We start from the raw sequence: 16,928 nt of genomic DNA on the forward strand, positions 1-16,928 counted from the left end.
GTTCCCATTTCTACTGCGCTACAGATAATGGTTGTAACAAACCGGCTGGTCTCTGATGCTCGGCTTTCACCTGCTGACAGGTAAGACATCTAGCCACAAACTGTGTAACATCTTTCTTCATTCCATTCCACCAATACTGACGTCTCAAATTGTGATACATTTTAGTACCACCTGGATGAACTGAAAAACGGGAAGTGTGAAACTCCCGTAAAATGTCCTCACGACATCCTGTGGAAATAACCAATAAGCCTTTAAACCGAAGACCTCTATCTGCATGTAAGGTCCAATCTTTCACTGTCTCGCCACTAGAGATCAAGATGTGAATAACATCCAAATCTGGATCCTATCTCTGCCACTCAATCACTCGTTTGACAAGAGTAGGCTGAGCCACAAGACTAAACAAGAATGCCAACTCACAACAAGCATTGACATCAAAACACTGCAATCCCATTTCTGCCAAATTCTCAAGCATCTTCCATTTCTGAATGGCTATTCCAGCCAAAGTCCCACGAGATTTCCAGCTTAAGGTGTCGGCTACTACATTTGCCTTACTCGGATGATACTGTAAGTTAAAGTTATAATCTTCCAAAAACTCAACCCATCGCCTTTGTCTGTTGTTCAAGTCCTTTTGGGAGAAAAGGTACTTGAGACTTTTGTGATCCGAGAACACCTCGAATCTTTCACCATACAAATAGTGTCTCTAATACTTCAAGGCAAATACAACTGCCGCTAATTCCAGATCATGAGTAGGGTAGTTGTACTCATGAGTCCTCAACTATCGAGACCCATAAGCCACTACTCTATCACCCTGCATCAGTACACAACCCAAACCATCACGTGAAGCGTCACAATAAATCATATAACCTAAGCCACTCTTAGGTATCACCAACACTGGAGTTGTAGTCAATCTTGTCTTCAACTCTTGAAAAGAAGACTCACATTTTTCATTCTACGTGAACTTGATCCCTTTCCGGGTCAAGCGAGTTATAGGCGCTGTCAAACGGGAAAAATCCTTCACAAATCTACGCTAATAATCCGCTAGGCTAAGAAAACTCTGGATCTCAAAAACATTCTTGGGAGGCTCTCAATTCAGAACTACTTCTATCTTCGATGGATCTACTGATACTCCGCCTTCCGAGACAATATGCCCCAAAAATTTCACCTCTTGCAGCCAAAACTCACACTTCTCATATTTAGCATACAAACGGTGCTCTTGCAAAATCTACAATACAATAATCAAATGGATCTCGTGTTATTCCTAAGTATATGAATACACAAGAATGTCATCCACGAAAACTATCACAAACTGGTCCAAGTAATCGTGAAAGACTCGGTTCATTAAGTCCATGAATACCGCTGGCGCATTAGTCAAGCCAAAGGGCATAACAAGGAATTCATAATGTGCATACGGAGTACAGAACGTCGTCTTTGGGATATCCTCATCTCTAACCCGCAACTGATAGTAGCCTGATCTTAAGCCAATCTTCGAAAAACAACTGGCTCCTTTCAACTGGTCAAACAAATCATCTATCCTTGCCATATGATACTTGTTCTTGATGGTGGCATGATTTAACTTCCAGTAATCAATGCACAACCTCAAAAAACCATCTTTCTTCTTAGCAAACAAGACCGGTGCGCTCCACGGTGACACTTCGTCGGATGAAGCCTTTCATCTTTAAGTCATCAAGATACTTCTTCAATTCTTCTAACTCCACTGGTGCCATACGATATGGTGCCATAGAAATCGGCGCGGTACCGAGCATCAAATTGATAGCAAACTTCACTTCCTGATGTGGGGGCAACTCCGTTAAATCCTTCGAAAAAATGTCCAAAAAGTGACGAACAACTGTCGGATAATCCTTTCCCACAATATCATATTCTTCGGCTAAAAGACTAGCCAAGAAGTGGTCACCACAACTCCATCCACGAATTCTACAAAGTGATGAAGATTGGGAATCACTCCGATCTCCCATGAAAAAGAAACAGTCTCCCTCGGGAGTGCAAAATTGTGATTCTGCCTTTGAAACAATCGATCATAGCCTGAAATGAAACTAACCAATCTATCCCGAGAATGACATCAAAGTTAGTCATCTCCAGGAAGATGAGGTCAAACACAAAAGTCCGTCTAGCTATCACAATGGAACAATCCCTCACAACTATGCTTAAGGACACTGAAACCCAAACTGGCGTATCAACACACAACGCCTGATCTAAGTGACTTGCCTCTAACCCCGATGCAAGTACAAATGATGATGATATGAAAGAATGAGATGCACCAGAGTCAAACAAAACACGGCCCAAGAGACAAACACTGGAAATATACCTCGGATGACTGATAGACTAGAAGACGAATCGGCCTGGACAATTGCAAAGACACACCCTTATGGCGCCTGTGCCTTAGAACTGCCAACCTGAACACCTGACTGTTGCATTGACATAGTAGGAGTATCTCTCCTAGTTGGCCGTGAACCCTGTGAAGATATAGCAGGCTGTGGTGGTGGTGGTGGTGGTCTGAAATCTGAATAAATTGTAGCCGACTATGACGGCCTCTGCTATGACCCTCTGCCACTACCGATGCCTACTCCCCGACTCAGACAGTCTCGAATCACATGGCTTTGCTGGCCATACCCATAACAAGCTCTCGATGTTATTGAAATTGTAGTCAAATTCATAGGGCATCTGGACTTATAATGTCCAGGCTGTTGGCACTGATAACAAATAACTCCATTCTTATCTGACTTAACTAGCATAGAAGTAGTAGGAGTGGATCGTGCAAACTGTTGTTTCTGAAACTGAGATGAACCACTCTTGTTCTTCTTCTATGGTGGTCCCTCTGAAGAGGATCCTGCATTCCTCTTTTGCTTACACTATTCCCTTCCTGCATTTCTATCTTTTGCTTCTGCCTCTAGCATTAATGCTCTTTCCACTGCCTCCGAATAAACTTTGAAATACTGTGCCGTTATCAACGACCTCATTTGGTAATGAAGAACGAAAATAAACTTCCGAGTTTTGTTAGCTTCATTCCTCACTATCTCGGGAGCAAAACGAGAAAGAGAAGTGAACTTGTTCTCATATTTCGTCATTGACATATTGCCTTGGATAAGGCCATTAAACTGTTCCCTTAGCTCCCATCTCTTAGTAATCGAAAAATACTTCTCGTAGAGCAGCTCCTTGAATATGTCCCAACTCATCTCTTCAACCTTATGCTAATTAGTGACTGACTTCCACCAAAGCTTATTATCCTTTGAAAACTTGTAAGTGGCTAGGATGATTTTCAAGTGATCATCCACCACATCTATAGAAGTTAAATGGGTTTCTACTTGATCCATGTAGTTGTCCGCTACCATTGGATTCGCACCGCTCTCAAACATTACCGACATCAACTTAGAAAACCTTGTAATCAACTTGAGACGCTTCTGTGCTGACGTTTCCTCTACCTAAACTACAGGTTGTGGTACCGATTGCGGAAGAGTAACAATTGTAGCCCTCAAGGCATTCTGCAACAAACGGTTCAGTGCTAGTTCAGCCAAACCTTCACCCTCTTCAATGAGTGTCACAACATCATCCTTCTTAGTGGAAACACCTCTCGGGGGAATCAAGTCCCTAAGAAGTGTATCCTCATCAACTTGCTCCGCTGGATTGGAGCTAGAACTTTCACCAACATTGCCCCATGTCAGCCTAGGGTCAACTCCCATTGGTTCCATTCGCGGTGGCATCGTGCTATAAAATGAGAAAACGGTTTAATAATAATGGCACTAAAGTCCAATTGAAAATGACTCGACACAAAATGATACCATACCAACACTTAGCATGTAAGGCTATGCAATGAGTACATAAACACATAAGCACTTAATTAAGTAAACAGTTAAGCATAGTTTTCAAATAACGAAACACTTTAGCAAATAATCACATAGACAATGCAAATGGCTTCCCATGCAACCCTAGGTAAGCCTCTACCCATCGTCTTAAGGGTTTTCGAACCATTGCTTTGATACTAAGTTTGTAACAACCCAAACCCGGGGTTCCAAAACAATAACTGAGTTATGGGGAACAATTTGTTATTTCACAATTAAGGAGAGAAATATGGCTCAAACAAGGTCAAATGAATCCATCTCAATCAGTTCGTAACATCCCATGAGGTTACAAAAACTTTGGTTGTGGTTTTCCACAATTACCCCATCTCGGTTTAGGGGCTTTCTCGACATTGTCCTACTAAAATGCAAATATCTCCTAGTACAAGTGGAATCTAAAAATGGTATCAGTACCATTGGAAAAGGGTTCAAAATCCTTGAAATTAGACTCAAGAATGACCCCAATTGGATTAGAAACGAGAAAGTTACAGTTGATTAAAGTCTGAATTAAAAAAAAATAACAAGTAGTAAGGGAGCCAGCTCCTATTTGGATGGAGCCACCTCCTTTCTCTCCACTTCAAAAGGAGCATGCTCTACTCTAAAGGAGCAGGCTCCATTCCATAATTTTTATGAAATTTAGCTAATGGACCAAAAAGGGTCGACTCCCAAAGGGGGAGAGCCAGCTCTAAACCTGGGAGGCCTGAAATCTGCTACCCCAATTGCATTTCTAAGCTGTAAATTCAATCCTCTCTACCCAACATACATGAATGGCAAAAATAAATAATTGATAAGCTAATTCAAGTTCTACAACATGGCGACACAAAGAAACTTTGATCACATCATACATTCATCATCATTCTTCCTATGTAACTAAGAAATAATACATAGTCATTACACTTAGCTCAATTTACATCAAAATAGCATCAAGGTCGATAGTTATATTACAAGGCCATGCTAAGCAAATTTATTACATTTCAAGATGGTGTTTTACAAAAGAATGACTCATGACTACAAAAAGTTGCAAAACACATTTCAAGCTTCTTTATGCTTGTGGAGGAATGTCATCCACCACCTCCTTCCCGTGACCTGTAAAATGTTGATAATAAAGGGGTGAGCAAAATTGCTTAGTAGGTAGTGCCTAAGACACACCTCTTGTGACCCCATGAATCCAAATAATGACTAGAATTAAAGAGAATGGGAACATGCTATGCCGGGGGAAAATACAACAATTATGGGACTGAAAATAAAAAATGTGATGGAATAGAATGCAATGGCATGCAATGTCACTCCCCATTTTCAAAATCACTTCCATTCTTCACTTTTCAAACCATTAATATAACCCGTCCCTCGGTGACCCCTTGGCGACACGAGAGAAGGATTGTCTACTGTCCTTGACCCTTGGAAACCCCGCAGCGTCATTTGAAGACTAGATAGCTCAACCATGCTAGGGTGGTCTCATTGGTTCCCTCTAAGTTACATTAACACCACGGACCCTCGGTACCCCCTTGGCATCCGGGTTTTTCATAAAACCCTTTTTGTCAAAACCTTTCCCAAAACTCATTTGGTTACAAATCAATTCCTCTTTTTCATGCCCAATGATATGCATGTATGTTTCATGCTTTCCAATACTATGACAATAAGGGGTTTCCATACTACACAAATTAACATGCCTTCATATAACAAGTTCTAGCAAGTTAATAAACACAATAGGCATGAAAAATTAACACCTTGGCATACTTTTCACACAAATCAACTAATACACATAATTATATGCTTCATATACACAATTAAGTCATTTAAAGGAAAATCCAACACATTTAAGCATGCTAGACAACAATCATATAGAATTGACTCACAAAGACACAAAGAATGCATGAATTAGAGACCCCTACCTCACTTAGATGCAAAACACAAAAATGAGCCCAAATTTTTGAAAATTAAAGGGTTGGCCAAACAAGGAATTGCTTGTACCAAAATGAAGGTCTTGACGAGCTCTCTGTTTTTCCTCAAACGGCACCGACAAATTCCCACAAATGAGGGAGAAATTGAAGTTTGAAATGAATGAAGAAAGAAAAGAAAAATGAAGAGAAGAGAGGGGAAGAGAGCTTTACTGGGAGAGAGAATGTATGGGACCAAATGTGGTCTCTTGGCCACAAAATGAATTAAGTGGGTCCCACCACTTTAAAAAAAAAACCTTTTTAATTTAATTTATCCACCACAAAGTTATATATACTTTAATACAATACAACCACACAATTAAATTTATCACAATAAAATTATGCATGATATGTAATGGACCCGTGACACCAACCCTGTGCACAAAAATCCCGATAGCGGGTCCCACTTGGGACTTTTCTGTCCGAAAAACAAAAAAATGACGAAATGACAACCATTGCATTTCTAAGGGTCCTAAACTCAAAGAAATGCCCTTGCAAAAACGAAAAATTCCAAAAAATTAGAAAATGGGGAAAAACAGAAACATCACACCTTCTTCTTCAAAATAATCTCGTGGTTTAAGTTTCCAACTCCTTCTACATATTCTTCGCTCACTCTGATATTACCGAATACAAAATAAATAAATAAAAAGTTAACTCGTTAAACATGTGTTATAAGCTTATAAACCATATAAAATGGAAGGAAAAGTATTCTAAAAAATGTACCTTGATCTGTGAATCCAACTCTTATCCATATTTGTGTCCTTAAAGAGGCAACTATAAGCAATGCGATTGAAGAAACTACAAAGGCAAGTAGGTTATAGAGTACATGCAAGCATGATACATGAAATTAGTAGCTTCATGTAAAAGAGTCAACTAAGGCATAAAATTATGATCTCCCCTTTCCCTTCAGTCCCCTCCCATCCCATTCAGTTTTCACCTTTATCGCATTAATTCTTCAAGTTGAAGTGAAGTCTCTGATGCAGCAATCTACTTTACTACCTATGCTCACATGCAATCAAATATGCCGAGAATATAAAAAACCAATTTATCACTCGGAATACTTTTATTATCCTAGTTGCTTAATGAAGAATAGGGTATAATTCGTTGCTAATTTAGCGAGGAAATAATTTATATTATTGTCTCATATACAGCATAATATGTAAACCAATAACCACATCTAAGAGGAAATAGATTAGAGTTTATAGGAGCAAAGGATGGGGGGAAGGGAAGTGAGGATGCTGGGTGAGGTGTAAACTACATACATACAAGTTCAAGTTGTCAAAGAACTTTGATTATGGATAGAATTGAATGATTAAAAAACTTAATGCAACTTCATGAACAAGAAAACTATGGCCAGCTTTGAGCGCCATTCATTGGAATCCAAATTGTGGCGATTTTTCAGACTGCAAAAAGAATTGAAAATTGCTACCAATAGAAAAATCAGATAAACTATGATGAACAATGCTAATGCTGGTCACAAAAACGAAGAAGAATGAATGATTGTTTTGCCACACAAGTCTATACAAAATTATATACAGCAAATGTTTGTATATAAAGATTTCAGATGCAAAGCTAAACAAAGCAATGAATCTACATAACATGCATGTCAGAAATAGATCATACTACCATACTACAGGAGGTGAAAATTGTAAAGGAAACACTATTAAATCGGATAGACTTAATCTAACCAAAATATATTCACAATTCCACTTTAACCACCCAATTATGGATCAGTTTTTTTGATTATATTAATTTCTTATCAGTACATTTATATACATCAACGTGTATGTACATATGTTATATCTATTAAAAACATAAGTTTATTACAGTATGCATTCTAAACATGCTACTGAAGTTTAAAGTTCTCCCCTTCTGCTCCCACTCTCTCTTTCGCACTCACTCCTACTCCTGCTTTGTGAATTATATTTATAAAGTGATATTTGTAGTTTTTGCTTGCAGTAATTTTCTCTGAATTGTTTTCACTGTATATATATTTTCCTAATACTGTTGGAAGCGTACAGAATTACGATATTTTGTTGGTTGGATTTTTTTATATAGAATTAAGTATTGTGCAGTATATATATTAATTGAAACCTTGAAACATTTTTTAATTGCTGAAAACCATATCTAGTATGTGGTTATGCCTGACGAGTTTTCCATTCATATGGTTCAAATACTGTTGAAAATTAGAAGATTGTGCTAATGCATTACTGTATATACAAACATCAATGCCTAATTGAGCATGAAATCCGATAAAAACAAATTATGATGAAGAGTGAAAAACCTAGGGTTCGCAGTCTGATTTAGGAGAAATAGTGATCAGTGAAGAAGTGAGGAGCGAGAGTAAAGAGAGAAGATTGAGGAACGGGAGTGGAGAGAGAAAGTGAGAAATAACATCAATCCCTAATTAATAATGAAATAATGAATTCAAACAAAAAAAAGAGCTGTGAAATTTACCTGTGAGTGGACAAAAATGGAGATAACGTCGATGATTGTTGGCCTGTTTTGGCGAATCAGATGTCGATTTGGCTCCCAAATCAAACTCCAACCGGGATTGTGTTCGCAGTATAATTTTGGTAGATCAAGCTCTCCATTGAAGAGCGAGGAGAGAGGAGAGACCAGTCTGAGTCGAGCTAGGGAGAAAAGGGAGTGGGGTAGAGAGAGAAAGCAAGGAGCGACCAGAGAGAAAGCGAGGAGCGATGTGAGAGGATTGGGGGTAGAGAGAGAGTCTGAGTCGAACGAGAGAGAGAGAGAGAGAGAGAGAGAGAGGATTGGGGGTAAAGAGAGAAACTGAGGATTGATTGGAAAATGAAAAAAGAAAAAATAAAAATAAAAAATGAATAATAAAAATGAAAAATGTCGGGGGCATTTATTTTTTACTTCTTTCTGCATTTTTTTATAAAGTGCTTTTAAAAATGATTTTTGAACAGTATTTTATAATATTTGCTGCTAGACCCATCTTTCCTTGTAGTGATATTTATATTTATAATAAAGCATCCAGTGATTGCTTGGAGTTGCAACCTGCTTTAGAAAAGTTTATTACGAGTATAATGGGATTGCTTGGCGAACGGTGGAATTCCTTGCTTGATAAAGTATATATTCCATGGAAAGCGAACGGTGGAATTCCTTGCTTGATAAAGTATATATTCCATGGAAAAGCAAAAAAAAAAAAAAAAAAAATGAGGGTCCTTAGCACAGGAGATTAACAGTAGTAAAAAGTTCCTCATTATTTTACTATATAATACACAAAAATAAATTTATATATTTAGACGAGCCATAGAATTATACTAGGAGTGGATATGATGGGGGGTATCAATAGAAATTGAGGGGGGCATATTTAATTTTTTTACAAAAAAGAGAGAACATTTTAAATATTTTAAAAAAATTTATAGTTAATTTTATAAATAATTTTTAAAAATTTTTTTTTTTAGTGGAGGGGGCTCCCCTGCCCTTTAATGGGTCCGCGCCTGTTTAGACCTCAAATCAAAATGAAATTATATGGGCCTCTTTGAAATTATTATAATATTATTTTTTTGATATTAATTTTTAAATTTGAATCTTTTTCAATTTGAGTCCATAACTGACATTGATTTGAAAGAGTTCCTAACACACAACCTTACATATAAGCGTAGATGTTTTCAAAGTCATCACCGCCCAGGTCCCAGCCAAATAAGAAATGAATAAATAATCAATCAACTTATCAATTCCCATTTCCTTTTGAATGAAGTGGAAAATTTATATTCCTATACATGCAGCATGATCTCCAAGTACATATGCAATATATATATATATATATATATAACCAATATCTACTATAGTACTTACAACATTGTTAACACTATTGTTTCCTTCCTCTATATATATAAATATGTAAGGGAGAGAAGAGGAAGAAGAGTGATTTAAGTTAGCAAATTAAAGAAGAAATGGATTTTAGAGGAAGGATACGGACATTACCATCCAGGGAAGATGAGGAGAGAATAACCTTAAAGAAAAGGTTGTTCAAAAGTGCCATGGAAGGTGATTGGAAAGAAGTGGTGAATTTGTACCAGAAGCACCCAGAGGTTCACAAGGCCAAGTTCCGTCGATCAGGGGACACTGCATTGCACGTAGCCATCTCATCTGGCCAAGAAGACGTTGTTTTACAGCTAGTGAATCTCGTGAGATCCAATGAGGCTCTGAAGGTGAAAAATGAGAGAGGGAATACCCCTCTCCATTTTGCAGCATCATTGGGGCTTGTAAGGGCCTGCAATTCCATTGCAAGTAAAGACTCAAAACTAATCGGTGTTCGCAACTATGACAGTGAGACTCCTTTCTTCTTGGCCGCTCTCAATGGTAAGCTAGACGTTTTTCTTCGTCTCCATTATATGTTTGACAGTACAGAACAAGGCTACTTATATTGTAGAAGGAGTGATGGTGAAACTGTTCTTCACTCTGCAATCAATGGGGACTATTTTGGTGAGTTAGCTATCTTTAAATTAATTAGTTCTCACATACACAAACACTAGTACTCTTCTGAGTCGACCCCGTATTATATATAGAGAGAGACTACACATATATATAAATATATGTTTTCATTGACAATTTTAATTTATGAATGAGCTATACGTACAGATTTGGCATTTCAAATAATTCATAGATACGAAAAGCTTGTGCATTACGTGAACGAACTAGGATTTTCCCCTCTCCATCTTCTTGCAAGCAAGCCTACTGCATTCAGGAGTGGGAGTCATCTTGGATGGTTCAACCGGATCATTTATAATTGTAAGTCTTAATTGTCATCTAGGGATCATATAGGGTTTATGGATTTTTTGTTTTATGTATTTCAATTGCATATGGGAACTTTTAATTAGAAACTAGCTACATGTATGATCTTGATCGAATTGCATTCAAGATAGTGTATCCCAACTCTAATATATAGTATATATTTTGGATGTGTCATACATAGAAAACAGCGTTTATTTTATTAACATGATATATTTATATCTACTGTAATTTGTTAATTAAGGTATATTTGTTGATGAGCTCACGGTGGAAACCATCTACGACCAACCTCCTGATGATTCATTGAATCCTTCTGAAGACGACCGAAAGAATCCATCTCATCTAGAGAAGTCCTATCCAGAGAACTATCATACCTGCATCAACTTTTTCGGACTAGTCGGACTAGTGTCCAAGATAGTCTGTAATAATATTGATGAATTTTTTTTTTTTTTTTTTTTTTGGCGGTCACACATTTTAGAAATGTTGCTGAAACTGAGCAATATGTCTACGGAGTGCTGAACCTAAGCAATTTTTCTTTTCTTTTTTCAGTTAGTGGTGGTAAAGGTTGGCATCAAAAAAGAAAAAATAAAGGGAATGACGAGGAAGCAGATGCCAAAGAAGAAGATAATTTGAGGCAACAAAGTGAGCTTAGCGTCCTCTCTTTGTTGATAGCATAAATTAAGAGCATAAATTCTTTTATACTGAAGTTCAGCATGTATATATATTATGATTATCCAGGACATCAACCGTTTCCTATTAATTACGCCACGTGCTTTGATACCATCAAGCTCATATCAAAAGCAACGCTGTACATTCTCGAAAAAGGTACAACCTACAATTTATTAACCTTCAAACATTACAATACAGTACAGTACAGTACATTAATTTACTAGCTTGTTCAAAACTTCAAATTAATTTATGTCATTTGTTGTGGTATCAATTAAGGGTCTAGAGAAATAAAGAAGATAAAGGAGCAAAAAGAGCAGCATACATGGTCCGTCCAGATCATGAATGAACTTCTTAGACATGCTGATGAGTATGATGATGAGTATGATGATGACTTTGGATCAAGGCTGGATCCAGAATTTTTCGAAACTGAAGAAACGCCCTATTCATTTGGGGAATATGAAGGCAATATTTTCAGAATGCCCGATACGGAGCAGATAACGCCAATTGACAACAGTTTTTCAACGGCTAACCAAATCCAAGGACGGAAAAGTAATGAGAAGAGTGGAGAAGGTATATATTTAATTAATTAATCTTCTCTCCTTTCGAGTATCAATTTAAGAAAGAACGAACGTACATTAATTAATTTCGATATGAACAAATTGTACTACAAGCATGCTTAATTATATGATCCGCTGGCAATGCACAGCTCATATTTTTTTTACCATATCTATATTTGTATTCACGTTTCTATATCTATCTATATATATATATATATATTTATAGCTATATATACTATTCGTGTAAGGTATTTCTTGAATTTCCAAACATTTTTTCCAATTTTTCAATGATATTTTTAATTTGCTTTTAATGCAATCAACTACAATTTCTATTATTGTTTAATACAAGAAGTTAAATAGCCTAATATTTGTTATTATTGTCCAATAATTATTCTTTACGTACCTTTCAGAATCTCCCCCAACCAACAAGAAGTTAATAGCATGACATTTATCATTATCATTACTGTAATTATATTATTTCACCTCTTAATATTATTGCCCATCACTTACAACGTTGCTCTCTATCATTTTTAGGCCTCAACACAGATGAATTAATGAAAGTAGACTGTAGCTCTTCATTTCCAAGTAAGCCTCTCGCTGATATTTAGTCGTTGAAATGCACACATTGATACAAACATAGGTATTTTTAAGAAATTCATGAATTGATTAGTATTTCTCTTCTATTATAGTAAATATACTTATGAATTGTTATAATGTAACTATTGGTCATGAAATATTAGTTCATGAATGATTTTTCTACTTACATATTGTGTACTAATTTTTTTTAATTAGAGTGGTTTATTTAGTATTGGTTTTTCACCTCACACACAAGGTTATAGTATTCCTCATTTTAACTTTGTTGATTATGTGCTGCTTTTATTTATTAGTTTATTTGTTAATTACATTTATTTATTTCTCTATTTATATTTCAGATTCACACTATTTAATTAATTGAATTTCTTTACTTGATTAATGTTTTGATAATGGAAATCAACAATGACTAGTCTTAAAAATGGACATGAACAAAAATTACTTAGATATATAAGCCATTGACACTTATTTTGATAAATGAGATCAACAAAAATTAGCAGCTTTGACACTTATAATCTCAAGAAAAAGACCATAACCACTAAATATTTTACTTTGTCATTTTTTCTTTCTTTAAATACCCATGAGTTACTGAGTTATATTATATATAGAAATTGTTTTAAAATAATTTCTCAACATCATATATTACAACAGATTTACTTCATTAATATTTTCTTTCATAAGGATTTTTTTTTTTTTTTTTAAAGCAGAAGGAACGAACTTCCTTCTTCCTCCTTTACAATTTGGTAGAAGAAAGGAGGGAAGACAAGTGACCTATTATAAAATTTTAAATTAAATACTATCCTAATATGCATATTTTAAATTACAATATTATCCTCTATAAATTACAATATTATTGGATATAATGGTAAAAATAATTAAAGCTTTCTATAGCCTTCTCTTTTAACTAATATAGTAAATTATAAACTTATTTTCTTCTATTCCATCTAATCGAACAAAAAACAAAATAAATACATAATCTCTTTCCTGGGATGTCTTATACATCCCTTCTTCTTCTCTCCCTTCCTTCCTTCCATGTTTTTTTTTTTCTACCGAACAGAGTATAAAACAACAACCTAATAAGCCATAACTTCCTCCCCAAATCTTTAGTCCTACTCCTCAAGCCTTCAAGCTTTCAAAAATGAAAAGAAAACTCTCCCGCACTCGATCATCAAGCAAGTACGACCGGTTATACTTCTTCATAACCTCAATCTTCACCGTTTCAACAAATGTAACCAGTTGCACTTAATTGTGACTAATCACACTTTTCTAGAACATCGTTCTTAACATGAAGTTGAGCCACAACCAAACACTTTGTTGCAAATTAGATTTTATTTTTGTGCAATGCACTTGCTTTTTTACTAGTGTGTATATATTTTATTTGCTGCAACGGGCCGGTAAAAATATTTCAAAAATAATCTACACGAAAAGTATTTCAAAAATTTTTAAAATGTGTAAATAACACCTCTTGCATTCAAATTCCACCCCTATAATTTTAAAAGTATGCAAATAAAGGCTTCTAACCTTCTAAAGTGACGTGTGAATAATCTGACTAAAAAAAATGTCATTTAATACTCATACTACACTTTTGTACTGCCTAAATTACCTCTTACCCGTTTTTCTCTCTTTTATATATACAATACATATAATACTCTTATTTATTTTTGTATAATAGAAATATTTTCTTTGATTTATATAATGGAGTATAATACATATAATGGAGTGAAAATGAGGAGAGAGAGACAGTTTAGTGAGAGAAAGTGTAGAGAGAGAGAATTTAGTGAGAGAAAGTGTAGAGAGACAGAGTGAGAAATGAGGCTCGAAGCTGAAAAGATGGGAAAAAAGGTTAAGCTTATATATACATATAAAACATTTATATATATATACACACACACATATATACCTAAGAACATGTCCCCCACCATAATGAACAACTTGAGAAACCAAACCCATTAGCCCAATACTCCCTCCTCCATACACAAGATCCAGCCTTCTCGACACCTTTTCACACACAAACACACACAACGCTTAAAAACCCATGTAAATAAAATATTGAAATTCGAAAAAATGTAGATACATACACATATACACACATATATATATAGAGAGATAATAAGCTAAGATTTGAATATATATATATAGTATACCAACTCTTGGCCTAACTCAATGGCAGCATCTTTGTAGCAATTTCTCTTGCCAAAACTGTTGCACAGAACACACACCCTCTTGAACCTTAAATCTTTTACCACACGCCTAATGCTTTGACATCTTCATCGGACTCTGGCGACAGCGATAAGCCACTGAAGAAGAGAAAAAATGATGGCGATGATGAAATTGAAAGCGTTGTTGATGAACCAGTTGAACATTTCTTGCAACCACACCCACCAATCACACGATTCACACCACATAGTGTCGATTGAGGCGAACCAGATATAGGCCAAGATATCTGGTTCTCACAGCCCAAACCAGTGTCATCCGGCGAGCTCAGATCCGAGTACGGCGTAGCATAAGAGCCAAACCCATATGTGAAGATATTCCAACATGTGGTGGGTTTGAAGCGTTTGCCGTCGACATTGGTTTGGAAGCAACGCGGCGGTTTCTGTCGTCGCTGCTGTGACTGCGATTTGTACGGTGGCGACATGTAAAGTTGGCCGAACGCTGACATATAAGCCATCATAATTTCACTTTTTTAAGAATTATCCCTTAACGTGACGTGACTTCAAGCAAAACGGCTTCGTTTAATGTTAACTTTGTATCTTTTATTATTATTATTGTAAACAGCAGCATCTTGGGGGCATTATCAATTTATCATTTTTTACTTTACACAATTCATTTACCTCACAAAAAGTTTTTATTTGTATACTTTTAAAATTATAAGGATGGAATTCGATTGTGATGAGTGTTATTTACACACGCTTAATATTAGAGGGTTTTTTACACTTCACCCTAACCAAAACTAACCATTTGTTTGTTTGATTAAGAAATACTGTTTTGAATGAATCATGATTCGTTGCCATTCACACACACACACACACATATATATATGCTTGTCATGCAAAACTTTAATTAATATTGCGTAACGTACACACACATATATAGCTGCAGGTGAGAAAATGAATAGTGACATGAAGGGCATAAGGGAGATCGACAAGAGGGAGACACCCTTATTGGTTGCCGCAAAGAAAGGCATAACGGAAATGGTGGAGGCAATACTTAAACACTCTCCGGTGGCCATCCAAGACATGAATAGGGAAAATAAGAATGTAGTTCTTCTGGCAGTGGAAAACCGACAACTTGATGTATACATGCTCTTACTCAAGAGAAATAGCATGAGAGATAGTGTATTTCTGAAGGTGGACGATGAAGGCAATGGTGCATTGCATCTTGCTGCAAAGCTAGGAGAACAGAGCCGTTGGCTGGTCGCTGGCGCCGCATTGCAATTGCAATGGGAAAGCAAGTGGTATCAGGTACTTATGCATAGCTAGCTACCAAATAAGTATCAATCTTGTAATGTAAAATTGTGCAACACGGTATGTGTCTTTGATTTAATTATATTGCAGTTGGTTAAGGAGTCCATGCCATTCGTACGCTATAACAGGCGTGGTGAAACACCAGAAGAAATCTTCATAAAATCACACCTCCCACTCATCCAAGATGGTGTGTCATGGCTCTATCATGCCTCCGACTCATGCTCTGTTGCCGCGGCTCTTGTCACCACTGTGGCCTTTGCCAGCTCGGCCACCTTACCTGGCGGGGTTAACGACAGCGGCTCACCAACTTTGGAAAAACAACCAGCATTCTTGGCCTTCTCAATTGCCACATTGTTTGCTCTCTGTCTCTCCACAATCTCTCTGGTTGCGTTTTTATCAATTTTAACTTCTCGACACAAAGTGAAGGACTTCACAGGGTCTCTGCCCAGGAAATTTCTCATAGCCCTAACCACACTCCTAGGCGCCATCTTTGCTATGTTAGTCTCTTTCTCTTCAAGCCATTTCCTTATTGTTAAGGACAGGCTGCAGATAAGCGCCGCCTATCCTCTGTACACAATGTTATGTTTGGGGGCTTCCCTTTTTGTTGTCTTTCAGTTTCCTATTTATTTTGATTTTCTAGCCTATACATTCTCTAAATTGCCTCCACGCAGTTACGTAACTGACGAACTGGCACAGCTCTAGCTAGTTTGCTTTTCTTCGTCATCGTCGTCATCCTAATTTTTCTCTTCATCTTCATGTTTTTACCTTCTTCTTTTTTCATTTACTGCAAGCATGGGTGTATTTTTATTTTCTTCTAAATAAACAGAACTATTGATCATTCTGTAATTATGAGTTGTGCCTATCCTTACCTATTCATTAATTGCATGAATAAAAAACATATCTCTACATCTCCATCATATCTTAACGTATGAACTATATGTTTGGAGTATTTCTTTATAGAAAATGAAAGGTTCTCAAAGAAACCTTTCTAATAAGAAAGAAAGAAAGAAGCTGGTAGAGAAGATACAAAGAAAGAAAACATAATAAGTGAAACGTGTCATCCTTCATTCTTTATAAATTTTTATTAGTTCAAAA

General features: G+C 36.4%; 1 protein-coding gene and 1 long non-coding RNA gene across 3 annotated transcripts; one reads left to right on the forward strand and one right to left on the reverse strand.

Moving 5' to 3' along the window:
• Nucleotides 1–4,718: 4,718 nt before the first annotated feature.
• On the reverse strand, nucleotides 4,719–8,735 carry LOC132311459 (uncharacterized). The gene is made up of 4 exons (XR_009483005.1): nucleotides 8,246–8,735; nucleotides 6,512–6,586; nucleotides 6,339–6,402; nucleotides 4,719–4,937 (listed from the first exon to the last, which is right to left on the reverse strand). It is a non-coding gene; the product is annotated as an uncharacterized LOC132311459 (long non-coding RNA).
• A 744-nt stretch (nucleotides 8,736–9,479) lies between these two features.
• LOC132311460 (uncharacterized) lies at nucleotides 9,480–16,713 on the forward strand. Of its 2 annotated transcripts, XM_059809362.1 has the most exons (9): nucleotides 9,482–10,243; nucleotides 10,400–10,549; nucleotides 10,794–10,970; nucleotides 11,099–11,191; nucleotides 11,288–11,374; nucleotides 11,495–11,788; nucleotides 12,310–12,360; nucleotides 15,463–15,830; nucleotides 15,924–16,713. In XM_059809362.1, the coding sequence occupies exons 1-9, from the start codon at nucleotides 9,712–9,714 to the stop codon at nucleotides 16,533–16,535; spliced, it is 2,364 nt and encodes a 787-aa protein (XP_059665345.1). In that variant the 5' UTR covers nucleotides 9,482–9,711; the 3' UTR covers nucleotides 16,536–16,713. The 2 variants fall into 2 exon arrangements, with proteins under 2 accessions (XP_059665346.1, XP_059665345.1); XM_059809363.1 differs by lacking the exons at nucleotides 11,495–11,788; nucleotides 12,310–12,360 and having other exon boundaries at nucleotides 9,480–10,243.
• The last annotated feature ends 215 nt before the right edge of the window (nucleotides 16,714–16,928 follow it).

The sequence above is a fragment of the Cornus florida genome, unplaced genomic scaffold (genome assembly GCF_030987335.1).
Source record: "Cornus florida cultivar Cherokee Brave unplaced genomic scaffold, ASM3098733v1 CherokeeBrave_3.0.0_Hap2_Chr06, whole genome shotgun sequence".
NCBI lineage: Eukaryota > Viridiplantae > Streptophyta > Magnoliopsida > Cornales > Cornaceae > Cornus > Cornus florida.